The sequence below is a fragment of the Manis javanica genome, chromosome 2, assembly GCF_040802235.1.
Source record: "Manis javanica isolate MJ-LG chromosome 2, MJ_LKY, whole genome shotgun sequence".
Lineage (NCBI taxonomy): Eukaryota > Metazoa > Chordata > Mammalia > Pholidota > Manidae > Manis > Manis javanica.
The window spans coordinates 170,965,879-170,990,274 of record NC_133157.1 but is presented as its reverse complement, the minus strand read 5'-3'; the positions used below and the strand labels follow the sequence as shown (position 1 = coordinate 170,990,274).

Below are 24,396 nucleotides of genomic sequence, written 5' to 3'. Positions count from 1 at the left end.
TGACTTTTGCTTGGGCCTCACCCCCAAAGACTGATGTCATTGTTATGGCTTGAGGGTCCATCTTGATATTTATGAAAAAGCACCTATAGTGATTATAAATATGTACACCCAAGTTTGTAAACCCTATTGCTGTAATCCAGTGGTTGCCAATCTTCAGTGAAGTATTGGAATCGCCTGGAGGGGTTCTTAAAACCCACATTGCCAAGATCCACCTCCAGAGATTGTGATTCAGTGAGTCTGAGTTAGAGCCTGAGGATTTGCCTTTCTAACAAGTTTCCACATGGATCATGCTGCTGGTCTTGGGACTACCTCTGAGTTAGCCAAAGAACCAACTTCTCAATAGACACTAAATTCTTTCAAGCTGTTCTTGGTTTGTTCTATTTTCTCTGCTGGTGATGCCATGTGCCTTTTGTTTTCCTTATACCTGCTTTTTCATTCTTTAAGGACCAGCTCAGTTGTCACTTCCTTTGTGAAGTGTGTTCAGATTCCTTTGCTCCATCATTTCACTTCCCACATGCTATTGTTATGAATCATGTGATAACTGTGTTTATCACACTGTTTTGTTATATCTGTTTATTTGTTCTGGCTGTAACACTCCCATCTGCTACCCAGCGAGAGCTCTATAAAATCAGAAACCATTATGCCTTGTTCTTTGGATGTACAGCAACTAACAATATCTGGCACTTCATGAGTTTCTGTTATTTTATTTCAAATTTTTTTGGTTGTTTTAATTAATGAGTGCTGGATGACCATAGAAAATGTAATATAAAAGGCTTCTCACATGCTCAAATTCTTTAAAACCACAACTGACCATCGGTTATTAAAATTGGCAGTCAGATCACATGACCCAGAGAACATATCTATAGCAAAAACTAAAATAAAAGCCATATACCATCACAGAATATAGCTAACATTATGTTTTAAAAAGTCATAAGAAGGGGACTTGAAAAAGAATTCTTTTGAGTTGAATAAGCCAGAAAGTATAAAATCAAGAAAACTTTAACAAAATGAAAGCAAAGGATGATTCTTCTCAGAATATTACATTTGTTTCCTGAAGCTTTTTTATCAAATCAGAAGTACTTTTTAAAAAATTTTAATCTCTAGAGGCTTTAAAGACACAAAGTTCCACATGAAGATTATGTTGCTAGAAATATTGTAATGTTTCATTGAAAGCTTCACTTGCAAAATGGGATGATAATGATAATCTCAATAATGATAACAATAGGGGCAATTTGCTTGCTTATATTATGCCAGAGACTTTGTTTAGTGCAGTTCATGCATCTCATTACATCTTACAAGAGTCTTATGAAGGGGACATTACTAGTTACACAAATGACAACATAGAGGCTGAAAGAAGTTAAATAATTTGTTCAAGACCAGTACTCAAACCCATTTCTGTAAAGGGTTGCCACAGGTTTACAGGAAGCCCAGTTGAATTTGAATTTCAGATAAATAACAAAATAATTTTTTTTGTTGCAAGTATATTCAATGTAATATTTGGGACATAAATATATTAGAAAATTATTCATTGTTTATCTGAAATTCAACTGTAACTGGGAGTCCTGTATTACTATTTGTTAAATCTGTAGATCCTACTTCTTTCTCACTCCAGAAGAATTTACATCAGATCACTAGGCTGCAGTCCTAATTCTCTGTATGAATACAGGCAATTGCCAGTTGACTTACATGAAATTTACAGGATAAACTTCAACTATTTAGTACAGCAACAAGACCCTTAGTGATCTGGACTCCATCTTCCTGTTCTCCATATTCGGGGGTGCAGCAAATGCAGAGGCCCTGAGGCAGGAGCTCAATGGTGTGTGCCTGGAGGCCAGTACAGCTGAGAGTTCCCTCCCACTCAACTTGGAGCCCAATCAGAGACGGAACAGAGACCAGATATGAGGGGCTTTGGAGATCACTGTGAGGACAGATGCTTCTGGTCTGAGTGAGGAGGACAAGCTATCGGAGAGTTTACCCAGAATGATGTGGCCTGGCTTAAGTTTTAACAGGACCAAATTGACTGCTGTTTGGAGAATAATGTACAGAGAAACAAGGGCAGAAGTGGGGAGTTATCGCAAATATCCAAGCAGCAGCTCGTGTGGCTGCTTTTCTTGATGGTGGCCTTTGTGCATTCAGGCTTCAAGCTGTGTTATGCTGGGTGACTGCTTCCAACTTGGAGCTGGGGAGAGGGGGATCCGTGCTCCCAGAACGAGCCCTGCTCCAGGGGCGCCTTATGGTAGTTGTGTCTTTGGGTTGGGAAGAGTCAGCCCACTTGGCAGAGGGCATGTGTGCTCTTGCAAGACTATAGCCTCAAGGGCAGAGCTGGTGATGGTCAGGCAGCAGGAGCACATAAAAAGACACGGTCCTAAGCATCACTGGGAAGCTTCTTGAGGCACCCAGATATCATGGAGAAATTGAGGGGTGGGGGTGGCAAGGTACTGTAGTGAGGCAGGAGCTCACATGAAGCTGGTAGACTTTCATGATTAATATTAACTATGATCTAATTTATACCATATCTGAATAAGAAAGGGAATATTAGGATTAACAAAATTAAATGAATGAAATAAAAGGGGACAATAAAACATAAAATACATAAAAGGATGCAAATGCCCTACCACAGATACTTAGCAAATTTTTGACTGAATGTCTACTCTGTGTCAGGCATGGGTTTTTAGGCATTATCTCCTTTACTTCTCACAACAATCCTTGGTCAGGCATATATTATTATCAACTCTCTTGACAGAGGAAAAAATCAAGGCTAAGGAGGACATAGGTAAGTACTTGTGCAAGGTGCAGAAATTTGCTTTGGCCAGACTGTAGACAGAATTCATGTTTTAAACAACTATGCCACCAAGGCCCCTGCGGAAAAGTAAAAAGGATTACCCCAATGGGCTAGGCAGAGTTCTTTACTAAAATAAAAATGATTGATATCAAGAGAGATGTCAAGAAGAGCAAGTCTGAAGTTCACTACAAGGGCCACTTAATACAGAGGGATCAGAGCTCCTGAAAAGCAGGACTCCAGGGTGGAAATCCAAAACAGAGATGTCTCCTTGTCACACTGTCTGCCTCACATCAAAGGCTTAGCCATATCCCTTTTCTGCTGCATAGAGCTGGCCAATTAGCTGTAATGGCCCTAGCCATTCATGCCTCTGAAGCAGGTCACCCAGCCCAGGTCGTTGGCAGGACACATGCACCATGATTGTTCATCCAAACTATGGATGGAGGCTTTCTTTATGCCCTGGATGTCTGTTCTTAGGAATATCAGAGAGATAGTGAGTCATGGATTGGCAGAGTTCAAGGTGAAGGTCTTTGAATGCTGCACTGAAATACAGGTTCAAATCAACCAGGTTAAGTAACCATTTTCTCACTTCCTTGTGATATATGTACCTCTGATTAATTTAGTTGGCACTACCTTTGGGAATGACTCCCAAGTTCTTGTTTGTCCTCTAGCTAACAGTCAGTCCAAATGGTGAAAATAAAAAGAGATAGAAGCATGACTGATAAGAGGTGGAGCATCCAGGTGAAGGATTTCTTTAGGAGAGAAACAAAAAGTCTCAAAAAGAGGAGACATTTTCACTCTTGTTTATAAAGACTGAGAATATTGATCAGAATGCTTTGTACATTCCAGTTTTTCAATGGTGTATCAGAAAGCTTGCTTCAAATTCTCTTCAACAAAGGGTTGGATTTGTGGTTCAGACCTTCCCCAGTGTACACAGAAATTCCATAGCTTGTCAGCTCAGGTGACTTACTGCTTAGTTAAATGTTTTGTTCCATGCTGAAAGACATATTGCAACGCAGTACCCAGCCTGCATGCCTAAGTATTATACAGCCGAGCCAGGTAGTTCTATTGTGGATTCTTACTAGTTTTGCCTGATCAGATCTATGTAGTCAGCAAAAATGAAAGTAATTACAAGTAGAATTAAAAGAGCTCAAATTCTCCTTAACTCATTTAAAATGTTTGTCTATAGTTCCCCTTGGGAATTTATGGTTTAGCTGTGTAGTTTCAAATATCAGCTGATAAAAGTACAGTCTCCCAGGTTCTTCCCCAGGTATTCCATATCAGCATTTTTAGCAAGCACCTTAGGTATTTGGATGTAAGTTGACCAAGAATCCTGCTTTGAAGAACACCGAATGGCCTCTCCAAGGCCCCTCAACATACCCGATGGACCTGTAGTGTTCTAGAGCATGTCTCATTCATCTTGACTCCTATGCCTGGGGAGGGTTCATCAGAATTCATTTGCCTCTTTGAATCAGCAGGGTACTGAGTACTTCTCTATACTGTTTCCATTATGGCACAGACTTTTAAATTTTGGATTATGCTATTTTATATAAAAGGGGATCACAACTTTGGTGGATATGAAAAAAGTGCTTGAAAGGCAAAAAAATGTCTTATTTGTCAAGATTCTAGTAGTTAAAAAAAAAACTTTCTCTTATCTGTCTGTCCATCCACCCACCTACTTATTACATAAAATATCTAATGTATTTTTAAACATGTTTTCCATAAAATGATCTAAGAACAATGAAGGATGATTTGAATAATCCTTGACTTTAGCCTGGGTTGTTCTTTTAATTTGGCATCCTTTGAGGCAAAATTCTAATTTCACTTCTGCCAGGAGCCTTTGTTGACCATCCCAGCTCTGTGTGATTCCCCACTTATAAACTGTATTTCTCATATGGTTCTTACTGTAATATATTGTTTTGTATTTTTTTGTCTGTAGCCTGTAGCCTGTTAACTAATAGCCTTTTTGAGGGAAAATATGATTTTATTTCTTTACCCCCAAAGCAAAACCTTAGTGCCATTCATCATTAGTGGTCAATCAATAAATATTTGCTAATGAATTTATTTAGGAACAGGTTGGTAAGGTATATAGTGCATCAATATAAAGGTCAATTTTACATAAACTCAAATCTTAATTTCTATGCAGTAGTGAAATGTATATGTATAGATTATTATAGAATCACAAATTTTTAGTCTTGGCTGGCTTCTTATAAATTATCAAGTCCAAGTCTTTTATTGTTTGCATGAGAAAAATCAGTCTTCTATAAGGCACTAAGCTGCTCAAGAAATGGCACCATTTACTTAAACAATTATTTCACACATGAAGCAACAGTTTCAGTTATCTTTGCATTTTTTATAGCACCTGGTTCACATACAATACACCCCCAAATGTCAGCTGAATGTATTGCTTCAGGGAAATCAATTTCCTTAACTGGATATTTAAAACTAGCTGATGCTTGGACAGCCTGTGCTCACACCTCCAGCTTCTCACATGCTCCACAAGGGCTGTCACCACCTACAACTGTCCCACTAGCTCATTTTGCTGAATCTCCCTTGCATCAGGTACCATTCTTGCTTTCTGTTCATTTCTGATTTTCTTTGAGCAGCTAAATGAGCATGTGGATACCAGCTCTTTTTGACCCCTACTTCAGGTGCCAAAAACCTAATTATATTGTGTTGCTGCTAAACATGTAACCATACCTGCCCTTCTAAAAGAGATTTATACCTTTACTTTCCCTTTCAGGAACCAAGGATAATTTAGTTCATGTGGTCTGGAAAGGAAAAAACAATGGACACTAGACCAAGGAATGCTCTTTTGGCCAATCACTAGGAGCAGCTCCCCAGTCTCCATTTAGATTGTAAGGACTGTTAAACTCATACTTATTCATGTTTTCCAAGTCTTAAAAACACAATGAGACAGGATGGCGGCGTGAGTAGAGCAGTGGAAATCTCCTCCCAAAAACACATAGAGCTATGAAAATATAACAAAGAAAAATCTTCCTAAATTAGAGCCCACAGGACACAGGACAACATCCAGACCACATCCACACCTGCAAGAACCCAGCGCCTTGCGAAGGGGGTAAGATACAAGCCCCGGCCCGGCGGGACCCGAGCGCCCCTCCCCCAGGCTCCCGGCGGGTGGAAAGAAACCGGAGCGGTTTTTTTTTTGGCGAGTGCTTTTTGGAAGCCTTAAAGGGACAGGGCCCCCGTTGCTAGGGAGGCAGGGTGGCGGGACTGGTGAGCGGGTGCTTGGGACCGGCGCCTGAGGACAAAGAATATCCCGCATTTTTCCCTGCAGGACTGGTGGGCGGGTGCCTGAGACCGGCACCTGAGGCTGGAGGAAATCGTGCGTTTTTCCCCTTTTTTTTCCTCTTTTTGGTGAGCGCTTTTTGGAAGCCTTAAAGGGACAGGGATCCCAGGGCTAGGGAGGCAGGGCGGCGGGACTGGTGAGCGGGTGCCTGGGACCGGCACCTGAGGACAAAGAATATCGCGCGTTTCTCCCTGCGGGACCGGTGGGCGGATGCTTTTTGGAAGCCTTGAAGGGACAGGGACCCTGGTGCTAGGGAGACAGGGCAGCAGGACCAGTGAGCGGGTGCCTGGGACAGGCACCTGAGGACAAAAAAAAAAATCGCGTTTTTTCCTTTTTTTTTTTTTTTTTTTTTTCTGTTCCCTCTCTCATTGTTGCTGTTGTTGTTTTGGTTTGGAGAGTGCTTTTTGGAAGTCTTAAAGGGGAAGGACAGGTCATTTAGACAAGAGGCAGGGAATCTGGGGATCTTTGGGCACTCTAACCCCCTGAGCAGCAGGGAGCACAGAGGCCCCTAACGGAGATAAATAGCCTTCCGGCTGCTACCCCTCCAAGGGAGCTCCACCATTTTTGAGGAGCAGCCCCAGCCAGGCCACGCCCACAGCAACAGCAGAGATAAACTCCATAGCAACCGGGCAGGAAGCAGAAGCCCTGTCTGCACACAGCTGCCCAGCACAAGCCACTAGAGGTCGCTATTCTCCCAGGAGAGGAAGGCCAAAAACCAACAAGAAGGGAACCTCTTCCAGCGGTCACTTGTACCAGCTCTGCAAACTATCTCTATCACCATGAAAAGGCAAAACTACAGGCAGGCAAAGATCACAGAGACAACACCTGAGAAGGAGACAGACCTAACCAGTCCTCCTGAAAAAGAATTCAAAATAAAAACAATGAACATGCTGACAGAGATGCAGAGAAAAATGCAAGAGCAGTGGGATGAAGTCCGGAAGGAGATCACAGATGTCAGGAAGGAGATCACAGAAGTGAAACAATCCCTGGAAGGATTTATAAGCAGAATGGATAAGATGCAAGAGGCCATTGAAGAAATAGAAGCCAGAGAACAGGAACGTATAGAAGCTGACATAGAGAGAGATAAAAGGATCTCCAGGAATGAAACAACACTAAGAGAACTATGTGACCAAGCCAAAAGGAATAATATTCATATTATAGGGATACCAGAAGAAGAAGAAAGAGGAAAAGGGATAGAAAGTCTCTTTGAAGAAATAATAGCTGAAAACTTCCCCAAACTGGGGGAGGAAATAATCGAACAGACCATGGAATTACACAGAACCCCCAACAGAAAGGATCCAAGGAGGACAACACCAAGACACATAGTAATTAAAATGGCAAGGACCAAGGACAAGGAAAGAGTTTTAAAGGCAGCTAGAGAGAAAAAGGTCACCTATAAAGGAAAACCCATCAGGTTAACATCAGACTTCTCGACAGAAACCCTACAGGCCAGAAGAGAATGGCATGATATACTTAATGCAATGAAACAGAAGGGCCTTCAACCAAGGATACTGTATCCAGCACGACTATCATTTAAATATGATGGCGGGATTAAACAATTCCCAGACAAGCAAAAGCTGAGGGAATTTGCTTCCCACAAACCACCTCTACAGGGCATCCTACAGGGACTGCTCTAGATGAGAGCACCCCTAAAAAGAGCACAGAACAAAACACACAACATATGAAGAATGGAGGAGGAGGAATAAGAAGGGAGAGAAGAAAAGAATCTCCAGACAGTGTATATAACAGCTCAATAAGCGAGCTAAGTTAGGCAGTAAGATACTAAAGAAGCTAACCTTGAACCTTTGGTAACCACGAATCTAAAGCCTGCAATGGCAATAAGTACATATCTCTCAATAGTCACCCTAAATGTAAATGGACTTAATGCACCAATCAAAAGACATAGAGTAATAGAATGGATAAAAAAGCAAGACTCATCTATATGCTGCTTACAAGAAACTCACCTTAAACCCAAAGATAAGCATAGACTAAAAGTCAAGGGATGGAAAAACATATTTCAGGCAAACAACAGTGAGAAGAGAGCAGGGGTTGCAGTACTAATATCAGACAAAATAGACTTCAAAACAAAGAAAGTAACAAGAGATAAAGAAGGATACTACATAATGATAAAGGGCTCAGTCCAACAAGAGGATATAACCATTCTAAATATATATGCACCCAATACAGAAGCACCAGCATATGTGAAGCAAATACTAACAGAACTAAAGAGGGAAATAGACTGCAATGTATTCATTGTAGGAGACTTCAACACACCACTCACCCCAAAGGATAGATCCACCGGGCAGAAAATAGGTAAGGACACACAGGCACTGAACAACACACTAGAACAGATGGACCTAATAGACATCTATAGAACTCTACATCCAAAAAAAACAGGATATACATTCTTCTCAAGTGCACATGGAACATTCTCCAGAATAGACCACATACTAGCTCACAAAAAGAGCCTCAGTAAATTCCAAAATATTGAAATTCTACCAACCAATTTTTCAGAACACAAAGGTATAAAAGTAGAAATGAATTCTACAAAGAAAACAAAAGGCTCACAAACACATGGAGGCTTAACAACATGCTACTAAATAATCAATGGATCAATGAACAAATCAAAATAGAGATCAAGGAATATATAGAAACAAATGACAACAACAACACTAAGCCCCAACTTCTGTGGGATGCAGTGAAAGCAGTCTTAAGAGGAAAGTATATAGCAATCCAGGCACACTTGAAGAAGGAAGAACAATCCCAAATGAGTAGTCTAACATCACAATTATCAAAACTGGAAAAAGAAGAACAAATGAGGCCTAAAGTCAACAGAAGGAGGGACATAATAAAGATCAGAGAAGAAATAAACAAAATTGAGAAGAATAAAACAATAGCAAAAATCAATGAAACCAAGAGCTGGTTCTTCAAGAAAATAAATAAAATAGATAAGCCTCTAGCCCAACTTATTAAGAGAAAAAGAGAATCAACACAAATCAACATAATCAGAAATGAGAATGGAAAAATCATGACAGACTGCACAGAAATACAAACAACTATTAAAGACTACTATGAAAACCTATATGCCAACAAGCTGGAAAACCTAGAAGAAATGGACAACTTCCTAGAAAAATACAACCTCCCAAGACTGACCAAGGAAGAAACAAAAAAGTTAAGCAAACCAATTATGAGCAAAGAAATTGAAACAGTAATCAAAAACTACCCAAGAACAAAACCCCGGGGCCGGACGGATTTACCTCGGAATTTTATCAGACACACAGAGAAGACATAATACCCATTCTCCTTAAAGTTTTCCAAAAAATAGAAGAGGAGGGAATACTCCCAAACTCATTCTATGTAGCCAACATCACCCTAATACCAAAACCAGGCAAAGACCCCACCAAAAAAGAAAACTACAGACCAATATCCCTGATGAATGTAGATGCAAAAATACTCAATAAAATATTAGCAAACAGAATTCAACAGTATATCAAAAGGATCATACACCATGACCAAGTGGGGTTCATCCCAGGGATGCAAGGATGGTACAACATTCGAAAATCCATCAACATCATCCACCACATCAACAAAAAGAAAGACAAAAACCACATGATCATCTCCATAGATGCTGAAAAAGCATTTGACAAAATTCAACATCCATTCATGATAAAAACTCTCAGCAAAATGGGAATAGAGGGCAAGTACCTCAACATAATGAAGCCATATATGATAAACCCACAGCCAACATTATACTGAACAGCAAGAAGCTGAAAGCATTTCCTCTGAGATCGGGAACCAGACAGGGATGCCCACTCTCCCCACTGTTATTTAACATAGTACTGGAGGTCCTAGCCACGGCAATCAGACAAAACAAAGAAATACAAGGAATCCAGATTGGTAAAGAAGAAGTTAAACTGTCACTATTTGCAGATGATATGATACTGTACATGAAAAACCCTAAAGACTCCACTCCAAAACTACTAGAACTGATATCGGAATACAGCAAAGTTGCAGGATACAAGATTAACACACAGAAATCTGTAGCTTTCCTATACACTAACAATGAATCAATAGAAAGAGAAATCAGGAAAACAATTCCATTCACCATTGCATCAAAAAGAATAAAATACCTAGGAATAAACCTAACGAAAGAAGTGAAAGACTTATACTCTGAAAACTACAAGTCACTCTTAAGAGAAATTAAAGGGGACACTAATAAATGGAAACTCATCCCATGCTCATGGCTAGGAAGAATTAATATCATCAAAATGGCCATCCTGCCCGAAGCAATATACAGATTTGATGCAATCCCTATCAAATTACCAGCAACATTCTTCAATGAATTGGAACAAATAATTCAAAAATTCATATGGAAACACCAAAGACCCCAAATAGCCAAAGCAATCCTGAAAAAGAAGAATAAAGTAGGGGGGATCTCACTCCCCAACTTCAAGCTCTACTACAAAGCCATCGTAATCAAGACAATTTGGTACTGGCACAAGAACAGAGCCACAGACCAGTGGAACAGATTAGAGACCCCAGAAATTAACCCAAACATATATGGTCAATTAATATTTGATAAAGGAGCCATGGACATACAATGGCAAAATGACAGTCTCTTCAACAGATGGTGCTGGCAAAACTGGACAGCTACATGTAGGAGAATGAAACTGGACCATTGTCTAACCCCATATACAAAGGTAAACTCAAAATGGATCAAAGACCTGAATGTAAGTCATGAAACCATTAAACTCTTGGAAAAAAACATAGGCAAAAACCTCTTAGACATAAACATGAGTGACCTCTTCTTGAACATATCTCCCCGGGCAAGGAAAACAACAGCAAAAATGAGCAAGTGGGACTACATTAAGCTGAAAAGCTTCTGTACAGAGAAAGACACCATCAATAGAACAAAAAGGAACCCTACAGTATGGGAGAATATATTTGAAAATGACAGATCCAATAAAGGCTTGACGTCCAGAATATATAAAGAGCTCACACGCCTCAACAAACAAAAAACAAATAACCCAATTAAAAAATGGGCAGAGGAACTGAACAGACAGTTCTCTAAAAAAGAAATACAGATGGCCAACAGACACATGAAAAGATGCTCCACATAGCTAATTATCAGAGAAATGCAAATTAAAACTACAATGAGGTATCACCTCACACCAGTAAGGATAGCTGCCAACCAAAAGACAAACAACAACAAATGTTGGCGAGGCTGTGGAGAAAGGGGAACCCTCCTACACTGCTGGTGGGAATGTAAATTAGTTCAACCGTTGTGGAAAGCAGTATGGAGGTTCATCAAAATGCTCAAAATAGACCTACCATTTGACCCAGGAATTCCACTCCTAGGAATTTACCCTAAGAACGCAGCAATCAAGTTTGAGAAAGGCAGATGCACCCCTATGTTTATCGCAGCACTATTTATAATAGCCAAGAATTGGAAGCAACCTAAATGTCCATCGGTAGATGAATGGATAAAGAAGATGTGGTACATATACACAATGGAATACTACTCAGCCATAAGAAGTGGAAAAATCCAACCATTTGCAGCAACATGGATGGAACTGGAGAGTATTATGCTCAGTGAAATAAGGCAAGTGGAGAAAGAGAAATACCAAATGATTTCACTCATCTGAGGAGTATAGGAACAAAGGAAAAACTGAAGGAACAAAACAGCAGCAGAATTACAGAACCCAAAAATGGACAAACAGGTACCAAAGGGAAAGGGACTGGGGAGGATGGGTGGGCAGGGAGGGATAAGGTGGGGGAAGAAGAAGGGGGGCATTAAGATTAGCATGCATGGGGGGGAGGGAGAAAGGGGAGGGTGGGCTGCACAACACAGAGAGGACAAGTAGTGGCTCTACAACATTTTGCTAAGCTGATGGAAAGTAACCGTAATGTGGTTGTTAGGGGGGACCTGATATAGGGGAGAGCATAGTAAACATAGTATTCTTCATGTAAGTGTAGATTAAAAATTAAAAAAAAAATAAAAAAAGAAAGAAAGAAAGAAAGAAAAGGGGGATTACTCCTTGATAGGCTAAAACTATTGGTAAATCAAAGATCAACGCATGCTTTAAATATCCTTAATGTTGATCACTTGAAGGGTGTCAGATGATCAGCTATGGAGGTACTCTTTTCTGATAATATTCCTTTCTCTTAATAAAAAAAAAAAAAAAGCAGTCCCTGTGTGCTGACCTCCAATGAGTTCTGCACAGTGGTATAGAGGGCATGTCAAAGTGTGGGCAAAGGGTCTGTTTGTTTCTATGCAGAAGATCAAGGCCTAGCTTGGATACCCAGAAAATGAACTAAGATACGATATGAGGAGGAGCTTCCGGCATCAGCACTCTCTGGAGGACTTGTGCCAGGGGATGATCATCAAAAAGCCTCCACAGGGATCTGGACGATGCTGCAGTTGTGGCTGCATCCAGCCCACTGTCTCCTGGACTTGCCATAGGAATGAGGAGGGAGATGTCTAGGCTGGCATGTGCATACAGTGAGACAACGAATTTGACTGGATCTGTACTGTTGGAACTCAACCAGGAGTTGGGAGGGGTGCAAGTTGTAGCACTCCAAAATCTCATGACTATAGACTATCTACGGTTAAAAGAACATATGGGATGTGAACAGATCCCAGAAATGGGCTGCTTTAATTTGTCTGATTGTTCAAGTACAGTTGGACAATATCCATCATATCATAGATAAATTTTCACAAATGCCTAGGGTGCCTAAATGGTTTTCTTGGCTTCACTGGAGATGGATGGTAATTATAGATTTGCTTTGTTTATGTCACCGTATACCTATTATGTTAATATGTGTGTACAAATTAGTAGTTTAAAACCTATACATACTTCAGGTACACTACCAGAAGATATGTCAAAGAAATAATCAATCCTCCCATGTTTTCTTCCATATGCTACCTCTATAGCTTTTCTTCTTCCTTCCCAATTATAACCCTTAAATAGAATTCGTGCCTCATATTGAATTTACCGAGTATCATAATTCCTCCAGGTGGTAAAGATACCTCTAGACAAGTGCTGGGCATAGAAGCCACAGGACATAAATCTGCAAAGAAGTAAAAAGCTAATCTTTTCAAACAATATGGCTTCTCTCTCACTTACCATCTTTACATTTCCCTGTATGGCCCCGGAAGATGACTGGTTAGCCAGAGACGGGTAAGATTCCTCAAGGGAGGAACAACCTAAGACAGGCACAGTCGCAGGGGGGCCATCAGGTGAGAATTTGGGGATCAACAGAGGTGAGGCTCAGAACCTCACCCCCCCTGCTTTGAGAGAAATCTTCTTCATCCGTGGATGTCTTGCTGCCCTTGTCTAGCCTGGATTAATACTTAGTTCATAGGCACACACCTGATCATCTGATCATCTACATTTGCCCTCTTACAGCACTAACTATGTTTTCTACCTTTATCTTGCATCTACCTACCACTTCAGCATTTTATTAAAAATAAAAATAATAATAATAATAGAGGGAGAAATGTGGGATCAACATATAAATCAAGTACAAAAATCAAATGAATATTCATATTTGACCTGATTGTTTATAGGTCATAATGCGTGATCAAAACCGAAAGTTTCTGTGATGAATGCCCTTGTACTGTTCACCATGTAAGAATTTATTCACTATGTAAGAATTCGTTCACCATGTAAGAACTTGTTCGTTATGCTTCAGAAGATTGGAGACTGACGAGAATTAGGCTTGAGATGGATTAATGATTGTACATTGAGCATTGACCCCCCTATACTGAATTTTATTGTTGTTAACAACCATTTGATCAATAAATATGAGAGATGCCCTCTCAAGAAAAAAAAAAAAACACAATGAGAAACTAGCAGTAGGCTTTAAATCTTAAGTTCCCTGAAACCCCAATTATAATGCAAGGGTTGAGGGAGTAAACGTGAGCACCTCCAAGCAGCAATAGTTCTAATCAGTTACTTTCTGGGTGTTCAGAGCATAAAGCAAAGCCCATGGTTTGGATTTATTCCTTTGACTGCATGATAACTCTTGCTCCTTGAGGCATGATGTTCCTGGAACACAGACTCCCTCAGAGGAAAGATCAAACAGAATGGAGTTTAGAAATTTTCCAACTAACCTTACCATTTTGCAGATTAAGTTGAAACTCAGAGAAATTATTTGCTTAAGGCAATTCAATTGGATTGGATGGATAGTGACAGATCTGGGACTAAAATTGGCCATGCCAGCTCTGTCATGGCTGCTGACCTTTGGGAACTGTCTTACTCTTTTACCTCCTGTCTGATATGTGGGGTGATCTCATGCCCACATAGATGACCTCTCCTGCAGCTGAGCCTCAGTTCCTTTGATACTCCATATGCAGTGAATTTTGCTTTGACCCTATTTTCATACTCCCTCCCATGGATCTTCTCATCACCTAACTCTCATGCCTCTGAAATATCTCAGTCTCTAAGTACAACCCTCACTTTCCTCATATTCATTTCATTTTCCTGCTCTGGTCCATTAACAGCATAGGCACTTTTATATTCCCTGTGTGCCTCTATTATCTTCTCAGCTCTCTCCTGTGTTCCTTCCTTCCCAGCTCAGGTTCAGTTCCATGGCCCACCTATTTAGCCACTCTTTTTATTAATGTCCTCCACTCTATTTATTGTTTTTCTTTGCAAATATCGGACAAAAAAAATCTTATTCTGAACCTATTGGCTCTCTCCATGCTTCCACCATGGCTGATAAAAGCTATGGAGAAAATAACACAGCTGGGCTGACTGATGTCTCCGTAACAGGGGTTCTCAAAGTGTGGTCCCCAGACTGGCAGCATCAGCATCATTTGGGAACTTGTTAGAAATGCAAATTCCTAGATTTCACTCAGCATATGGAATGGGATACAACACTCTGTGTTTTAACAGTTCTCTAGGTAATTCTGATACACCTTAAAGTTTGTAAAATAGCACTAGATTAATTCTTCATCTTTAACTTCAACTGGATATTAACACTGTCAATGTTTATGTTTTCCAAATTGGTGATTTTCTATACCAGCTCCTTCAAATCTTCTCCATTCTCCTCAAATCTGGTCCTGCTCATCTCTCCCCACTCTCCAGAGGTTATCAGTTTCTAGCTTACAGTTTGTACCTGAACTCCCTCAAACAGCTGCCACCAAATCCTCAGACATCACTACGTTAGTAGCAGTGGAAGGATGTCCTTCTTCAAGCCATGCATCTGTGCTCCAGATTCCTTTACCTTCAGCACGGGGGACTTTCTTACTCTTCACTAAGTTGTCTTTCTGTCTACTGGCATCTCCAGCCAACCTCATCGCAACTTACATTCACGCACTTGGGGATTTTGATTCTAGGTGTGACAGTGCTTTAAGCAAGGGGGTAGCGTTATCTGAATTGTAGTTTATAAAGATTTTTATCCTCCTTATCTGGAAACTGGAGTGCATGCACTGAAGCAAGAAAATCAGTTGAGCTATAGTGGATCTGTAACTAGCTTTGGGCTGTGATTTGGAGGTAGGACTCATGGGGAAGGGTGGAGAGAATGAAAGGTAATCCTAGTCTTTTTGATTTTAACGACTGTGTGGATGAAGATGCAGAATGAGGAAGACTGGGAAGGAATAAGATGGCAGGAAAACCTGCCATCAAGAACATTTTGGCAAGTTAAGTTTCAATTGTTTATTAGAGATCTATAAGGGGAAAGGCATCTAAATATACTGGAGTCTAGAATTCTAGGAAAAGATCAGGAATAGAAATATAGATTTAGGAATCTTTGTCCCACAGATAACATTTAGGGCTCTGATATTTGATGAAGTCACCCTGGGAAAGTGTGTAGAAAGTAAAGATGGCCTATATGACAAAGCTCTGGGCTGTTCTAGTATTTGAGGTGGGAGTATGGAGGGAAGGTTTCTAGCAGAGGAAGGTAAGAATAAGCAATTGGGCAGTTAGGAGAATTTCTTAGAATTTTATCTTATATATAAAATATAAGAATTTCTTAGAATTCTCCCCATCAATTTTCATCCAAATTCTGCTGAGAAGTAAATTAAAATAAGAAGTAAAATTAAAATTGGGAATGTCAGCATGGAGACCTCCATAGACCTTGACAAGAGAAACACAATGGAATGAGGACAACAAAAATCTGATGAGGGCAGATTGCGGAGATTATGTTGTTAAATTGAAGGCCTGCCGAAGGAGAAGCACAGGCAGTTTTTAGAACTTCATTCTAGTCCCTGCTGAAGAGATTCTTAGATTAAAACCATTCTAAATACAAGTACTTAAGTCCTTCAAACTGATACAAAGTTTTGTGAAAATTAGGGTGATTGTTAAGGGCTCATATTTGTCAAGTTTAAATGTGAGAAATTTAGTTAAGTAACAACAGGTATTATAACAAATCGGAATCTGCTATTACCTGGGAGAAGTCAAGTTTAATATGATCAGTCCACAGATATTTAAGAGTTAGTAAAACACACACACACACACATACACACACACACACACACACACTTGATCTCTTATTTTTACTAGTCAAGTCCTTTGAAGTAGTATATTCAATTTCATGGTTGATAAAATATAAGAAATAGCATCTTCATCAGCATATATTTACCAAGTCCCAGGTGTGGTTAAACAGGAAAGGACATCTGGCAATGAGCAATATAATGATTATGACATTGGAAAAATAAAACACGTCAAGAATCAAGTTCCAGCTAACTTCCCAACTCATAAACACTGGTTCTCAAGAAGCACAGGCCCTGAAGATGGTGAACTGGCCAAACACCCAGGGGTCATCTTAGCGAGCAGACTGTGGGAGCACTGCTGGCCAATGCCTAGTACAGATAATTATCATCAGGGAGTGACATTGTTAAGTAAGAGGGGGAGCCATGTATCTTCCAATAGGCTGTCATTTGTTGCCAGGATATTATATTCACATACAGTTCAGATGTAATTGCACAAATGCAAGATTCCTTTCATGATGGAGCATTTGGGGAAAAGAATCTTTCATTTGGAACTTCAATATAATTAATCTTACTGTATAATGTTTCTTCTGTTAGCCATTCATTTACTCCCTCATATTTTAAATTAGCAAAATATATTGAGCACTTATTATGTGCAAAGCACTGTACTGATGTTGCCTTAAATATATGCACTTAAGAAAGAAGCCCCAAAGATCTAATCTTTATTACAGGCTGAGTAAGTTGCTGACATGTGGTGCTGTTACCGAAGGGTATGGACGCCAAATGTTCAGTTCCTACCAGCTCATGACCCCCATCTTCATCGAAGTCCTCCTCTATCCCATCAGTCATCTCTTCTCCATCCGCATCTGGCCCTCCTTCAGCAGGCTCCTCTGTAGAGTGATCTGCATTCTCTGATACACATTCATCTTGGATCAGCTCTATACTCTCCTCCAATTGTTTCTTCTGAGCTTCTGGGGGGGAAAAAGCAAATGACTACTACCTTGGGTTGCTCATGAGCCATTTGGATAAAAGATGAGAAACAGTCTATGAAAGGGTAAACTCTGTGTACTGTTAAGAGTGTGAGGTATAAGGTAATGTTTCAGTCGAAGTAATCCAGTCATGTGAACTATGTACCTATATGTATGTGCACTTACATGTAAGCACATTGACTTTTTAATGGAATTATAAAAATTAGGGAATCCAGATGATACTAGTAAGTAAAGAAATGAGAATTTACATAAACAGATTGATCTCTTTGGTTATATGCAGTCCTATGTAATAAAGATCTCTCTGAGGAGAAAATACAGCAAAAACAAAAGGGCAAAAATCAGATAAAACATAGAACTTGTTCACTCAAGGAAGGAGGCTGAAGAAAGCTCATTGACAAGTTCCAACCTAAGAGAACAGACAACAGCTCACTGAGGAAAGAAATACAAAAGCAGACTGTTGTCTTTCAGACAATATGTCTATATGAACAATCCTTTGAAATTTTTAAGTCTAAATTATGTTGGCAGATACGGTTATCTGTAATGGTTAAGAACAAAATACTGGTGTTAGACAGCCTGGATTCAATGTTGAGCTTCATTGTTTACAAGCTCTGTTTACTAGCAAGGCCAAAATGATTAACCCTCTGTGTGCCTCCGTTGTCTCATCCATACAACTAGGATAACTAACTTTCTTGGACTGGAGTAGTAAATCAAAATGTTTAGTATGGTGATTTGCAAATAATAAGTGCTCAAAAAATGAAGCTACATTCTCATTAATAGAACCCCCTCTTATTACCAGGGTGTGTGCATTCCATTTTTACAAGAGACTTGCCCAAATGGGAATTATGCTGGCAACATAATAGTTGTTTCCCCTAGTGGTAGGTGTTCGTCTCCTGTGAAAATATCAAGAAGCACTGGGTATTGAATAACATGAGATCTTACGTATCCCTTGTTTTCTCTAACCTATTCCCTTGTGTATACAACTATCTCAAAAGCTGGGTGGGTTTTCCTCATTTTGATTGATATTTTACCAGGTGATTTTCTTATTATTTGATTGGAGTTTTAAAAGATGCTACATTTTCAGGTTATTTATTTATATTTTATGGCAACAAAGATAGTTTATAGAGCCAAAAGATTTGGGGGTACTTGTTCTTAGTATTTTTCATAATTGAGTTAAAAAGAAAGTAAGCATTGATATATATTTTTGACTCAGCACAAATCTTTACAAACAACATATAAACAGGTAAAAATGATGTACAAATAAGCAGATATCCTCTTTTATAAAATGCTTAAAATTATAATAATACATCAATAAATATAAGTATCAAATATACAAATATCTTGCCTTTTAAATCTCCAAATAATGAAGTTTATGTATTGAAAATAAGATAGAAGTATAAGGTTGTGCCCTGGCCCTGCTGTCAGATGACAGGATTCTAGTTCCAGCTCTGTTATTTATCAGTGGGACTGCATGCACTGGGGTTGAGTCTAAGTTGTTGATCACTTGGTCAGATCATTTTAAACTTATTAAACCAACCTTTCCTCATCTATCTAAAAGCTTTCTTAATAATACCTACCTCTGGGGTTTGCTGTGAGGATAACAGAGCTTATATTTGGGAAATGTTTTGCAGACTACAAAGGACTATATAAATAAGTATGTTACAGGCAAAAGGAGACAGTATACTCCTCATTGGGAAAATGTCAAAATAGCAAGAACATCAGTAAACATGGAACTGGTAAGACTAAGGAATAACAGTGTAAAAACTGAGTGGGGAGGCTTCATTTCAGAGGAGGAGGAGAGTTGGTAGATCCAGCCAAGGCTAAAAATAATTACTATAGGCATCTTAAATGACAAACCTAGGTTCTTTTTCTTCACACATATATAGACACAGGCAATATATTCCTTGATGTTTTTCTAGCAATTTACTAGCCTCAGGTTTCTCCATCTAACAATATAACTAATGTAGTAATGATGTAAGTTCTGCCTTTACAGCTCTACTTTTTATCTTCATATGCACACAGAAGTGCCGGTGGAAGCAAGTTACGTACATCCACCCTTCTCTCTGACGTCTACATAACATTCAGCATAGAAAGTCCTATGAAGAGTATAAAGTGGTTTTTGTAAAAGTTAACCAAGATTATTTTATCTGAATCTAGAGAAGTATCATTCAAATTAAGTAGAGAAATAATGAGTTAAAGGAAAAAATAAAGATTAAATTTAGGGAAGATGATTCAAATATCTGGATTAAAAGGAAGGCAAATCAGGCAGGAGATAGAGACCAAAAGCGGCCTAAAATTCACTGTGACTGAAAATAGTTCGGTTTTATTTATCTCATCTTCCTTCCACATATTGCCCTCTTTAGCCTAGGCTGACTGAACTACGTAACTATAACCAGCACCTACTGGGAAAAAGTGGTGATGGGAGACTAGTTTGAGAACTGAAATGTTTTGAATCCTCTGACATTAATCACATCTTATGCTCCCCTACTTCATGTCTACAATCAGTGATCCATTGGATGGCAAAATGGATTTGGCTACTCTGGCTGTGACCCTCCACTCTTTGTCCTAAGAGGGATCTTTGTATTCATCACCTGCCCCCCCTCACTTTTAGCCATGCTAGGTGCCGTTTGTTCAAAATACCCTGGCTCTCAAGCCCTGGTGTTGGTATTTCAAGAATGAGAGAGGAATGGAGGTTTGGGATTGGATGATTATTATCCTATACAGTGAAAAATATCCGAAATTTTGCCACTTGTCCAAAAGCTAAGCTTTCCCAATTTTAGGCCACTGTGTTGATTTTTTTTTTGTTATAACACATAATGATACTTCTGCAGAAGATTAGCATTATTTTGGAAATTCATTTGGTCTGACACATCCATCATAATGATGTTCAGAAATATTTGTTCTCTGACAATCCTCAGGTTTTAATGCTGAAAGTAATATCCCCCCCCTTTTTTTTAACTCAAGAAAATCTCTGACCAAAATAGCATGGTTTTCAGAGAATCCATGTAGTACCAGACCATAAAAATGCATAGCCGTCATCTAGCTTTGTGTATCAATTTGTTGCAGGTATCTTTGGAATCCAAGCTGACTTTCCTGATCTTCCTAGCTGACTGTGGTCCCTCCTCCTTTCACCAGCCAAAGACCAGGTCAAATGCTATTTTATGGTTATTTCTATTTTACAGCTCTACTTTTTATCTTCATATGCACATAGAAGTACCGATGGAAGCAAGTAATATACATCTACCCTTCTCTCTGACGTCTACATAACATTCAGCATAGAAAGTCCTAATGAAGAGGAAGAGTCTTCCCCTTTTCTAATTAGTGTTTAAGTTTCCTTGATATTTAGATATTGCCTTAAAAGGTCACTCACACACTCAGAGGGGACAAAATATGTCAATCCTTCATAAAAAGTGCAATACAAGACCAGTTATCAAGTTGTCAAGAAATAGTGTGATGTTCTCTGTACCCATCACTGAATACCTTATAAATAGAAGAGAGAAAGTATTAGAAAAGACATAGGACTTGAGATTCATACTCCCACTAATTACTAGTCTTATTAACTGTAGTTTTCTTCTCTAAAAGGTGAGCATAAAAATAACATCTTACAGAGCTGTGTGCTCAAATGATGAAAAAGAGGTGAATGTCTTTTTAAGTTGTAAAGGTCATACAAACATGTTATCATAAAAGGTTCAAAATAGTTCTTGAGTTGAGCCTATATTGATTTTTGGGTTGCTATAGACCGTCCATGTGAAAAAATCATTCATCACTAAGAATCATTAAGAATCATACATTACAAAGACAATTTTTGCTTTAACATGGACCCTTAATTTCTATGTTTAGACAGACACAGTGTTTTAAGTTATTCTGTTTTTTGTGTCAACACACACCGTATGTGTAATTCCTCTGATGGTCTACTTCAAAGGCAGTGCTGTATCAATATAGTTCAGTGCTAAAGAACTTAAAACTTATCCTCATTTCATCTACTCATTAACTTGAAGGCTTAAAGTATGGAACACATTATCTAATTTGAGGAAAAAACTTTAATTACAATGGTAATCAGTTCATTGGAGTTTAACAAAAATAATCAGCCTGTGCTTTAATAATATGTAGTCCTCATAGGTTTTGTCGCCACTTAAGTGGAAATGTTAAAATCACTAAATAATGTTAGGTCCCATGAATATAATCACACATAAAAGCACATCTTGTTCATTATAGTGAATAAGGTAAATGTGGTAAAATGAAGGTAAAATGTGGGTCTGAGATTTCTTAAAGAGAATTATTCATGTTTATACTGACAAGTCTCCAGGAGAAAAATAAAAAGTTTTCAAGTGCTTACAGAAGGGGAACTGCCTCTGAACACTGGCATCTTGTGGAGTCTGTGTTGACTTAAAAAGTCAAAGTGATGGGTGACCACAGCATTTCTCTATTTTATTTTACCTTTTTTATTGAAGCATTTTTGATATACAAATCTTATATTGGTTTCAAGTGTACAGCACAGTGGTTCAACAGTTATCCATACTATTAAATCCTCACCCCAACTAGTGTGGTTACTATCTGTCAACATAAGAAGATGTTATGGAATCATTGGGACCATAGCATTTCTTCTGTGAGCAAAGTAGATTAGTCTTAGATTTTTTAAAAAAAGTTTATTAGGAACCATAAAACTAGAAGCTTATGCCTAACAGATCTCTCTGATATTATGTAAGTTATAGATTTCAAAAGAAAAAAAAAGGCTTATTATGGCTGTAAGTTAGTGAGTACTTATGAAGTGTTGACCATGCAGCATTCATTAACTTTAGGTCTTGAAATACTTTGCACGGTAGGCTTATTTATCATTGTACAGATGGAGAAACTGAGGCATACATATGTTTGATAAGGTGTCCATGGTCACACAGCTACTAAGTGCAAGAGTAGAAATTCCCACTTAAGATTTTTTGACTCCATAGGCTATTTTCTATATTTCACTAGAATAAAGGCTTAATTTAACACACCAGGAGAATGCTTTGAATCTCTTCAGTAAACATACTTAAAATTCAAGAATGAAGAAGTCTGTTTAGTTAAGGGCACATGCTTGAATTTAACAATGGCTAACAAAGGAAAGAATGCAAGTGATAGGTAAGTACTTTGGTTTAGGGGGAAAATGCCTTAGGCTTTAAAAAGCCATGAAAGAAATTGATTTTATATTAAATTTCAATCCTCACATGCAAATATTTTTCTGCATATCTCATTTCTATTTCAAAAGCTATATAAGATTCAGAAAACAAGTTAGAATTGTTGGGATTTATGTTCAAAGCATTTTTCTTAAATTCAGTTTGCTGCATAGCTATTATCGTTAATATAACTCTGAAAATTGGTTGAGTTGGCAATTAAGTTTTTTGATATGCCAACTTAATTGCCAGCGTTAATTGCTAGTTGAATTGTACTCAGCAGATGGTTGGAAAGAATGTTGATACAAAAACAGTCACATTATTCATTAGAGCCAAGTTAGTATCCTGGAACCATTGTTTTTGCATAACAGTATAAACTGTATTTAAAAAAAAATTCTACACCTGTATATAATGGGTATTTAATCCAATGAATCCAATAAATGCATTTAGAAAGATGCAACTTATTATGGATGGTATTACTAATAATGACATTAATGAGCCTCAGCAAAGTTACACAGGAGGAATCCTTTTGGATTAAGATACCAGTTACATAAAGAAATTACTGGAGAAAATGACCTTAAAGTCATTCTTTGGAAGTAACTTGTATTGTTGAGGTCACCACATATTCACTATAAATCATTTAAAAATTACTGAGATACTGGGTTTATTTATCTCACAATAATTTAAGGGATATTAATTTTCCCTATTTTATAAATTTTATAAGGCCCTTTCAAAATATCACACAGCTGGTAAGTTTTGGGACTCTATCTCTAGTAGGATGTGAACCTGGTTCTGTTTGATTCCTGAGTCTGGGCCTTAAATGTGGTAGTAGTATAAATCTGTTTGCCACAAGGAAGATGAGTCAGGGAGGAAACAGACTAGGACAGGAGAGACCAGCTAAAGGGCGATGCTTTGAGTGGCACAAATGTCCCAGCTGATTAGTGGTGGTGGCTGTACCCCTGAGTAAGGTCACTAAATCACTGAATGGTACTCTTCAAATGGGTAAATTTTATGCTGGATAAAAGGTACATGAGTAAAGTTGTTAACAAAATAAAGGGAGGGCAACAGGACAAATGAAAGATGATGAGGGTTTGGGTATGGGCAGTAGCATTGGGAACACAGAAGTTGGAGTAAAAAGATACCTGAGTAAGATTTTTGCAACAACAGCTACAGAAGGACTAGAAGATGATGTTGAGGTTGGCAATTTGATTGGCAGGATTTATGTAATGGTGGCAGACACAGGACACAGACTGAAGTTTATTTAGATGAGAAATTGAAGAGAAAGAGTTCAGTTTTGAAAGACTGTGAGCTATTACCAAGGACCTTAATGTTCCCCTCAGCTTGATTCAACTTTAGACAGGCTTCTTCCTGACAATGGGCCCTTGGCCTCCTTTTTTTTTAAAAGAGCATTTGTTTTAGAAAACTGGCAGTTACAAATTCTTTCTATGCTCTTTAGAGATGCAAATCTTTTACAACTGAGGCATGTCTTTCTCAAGATCTAGAAGCCATCCCTTTGAAATGTAATCATCAAGAAAATAGGATACCTCTCTCTCAGTCCCCCAGGGAGAGTACGATCCTAACTCCCATAAAAGTCAATTAGCAAACAGATGGCAGAATTACAGGGACTAACCTCCATACTAAAGTCCTCCAATACTTTTCCATTAGCTTAGTCCAGACTTTAAAAGTTATCCTGCCTTTTTTTTTTTAAAGCAGATTTCTATCCCCTATTGCAAGTCTTG

General features: G+C 38.7%; 1 protein-coding gene across 19 annotated transcripts in view; it reads right to left on the bottom strand.

The window, feature by feature from the left end:
- The window catches only part of RALYL (RALY RNA binding protein like), a 772,862-nt gene that overhangs the window by 123,159 nt on the left and 625,307 nt on the right, over positions 1-24,396 (bottom strand). For 12 of the 19 annotated variants that reach the window (XM_073229768.1, XM_036998244.2, XM_073229772.1 and 9 more), the window contains one exon: positions 17,323-17,495. The exons of 6 other annotated variants lie outside the window; for them this stretch is intronic. In XM_073229768.1, the coding sequence (XP_073085869.1) occupies positions 17,323-17,495 (173 nt within the window). Of the gene's footprint in view, positions 1-17,288; positions 17,496-24,396 lie in introns of all 19 variants that reach the window. One more of the 19 variants, XM_073229769.1, reaches the window with a different exon arrangement.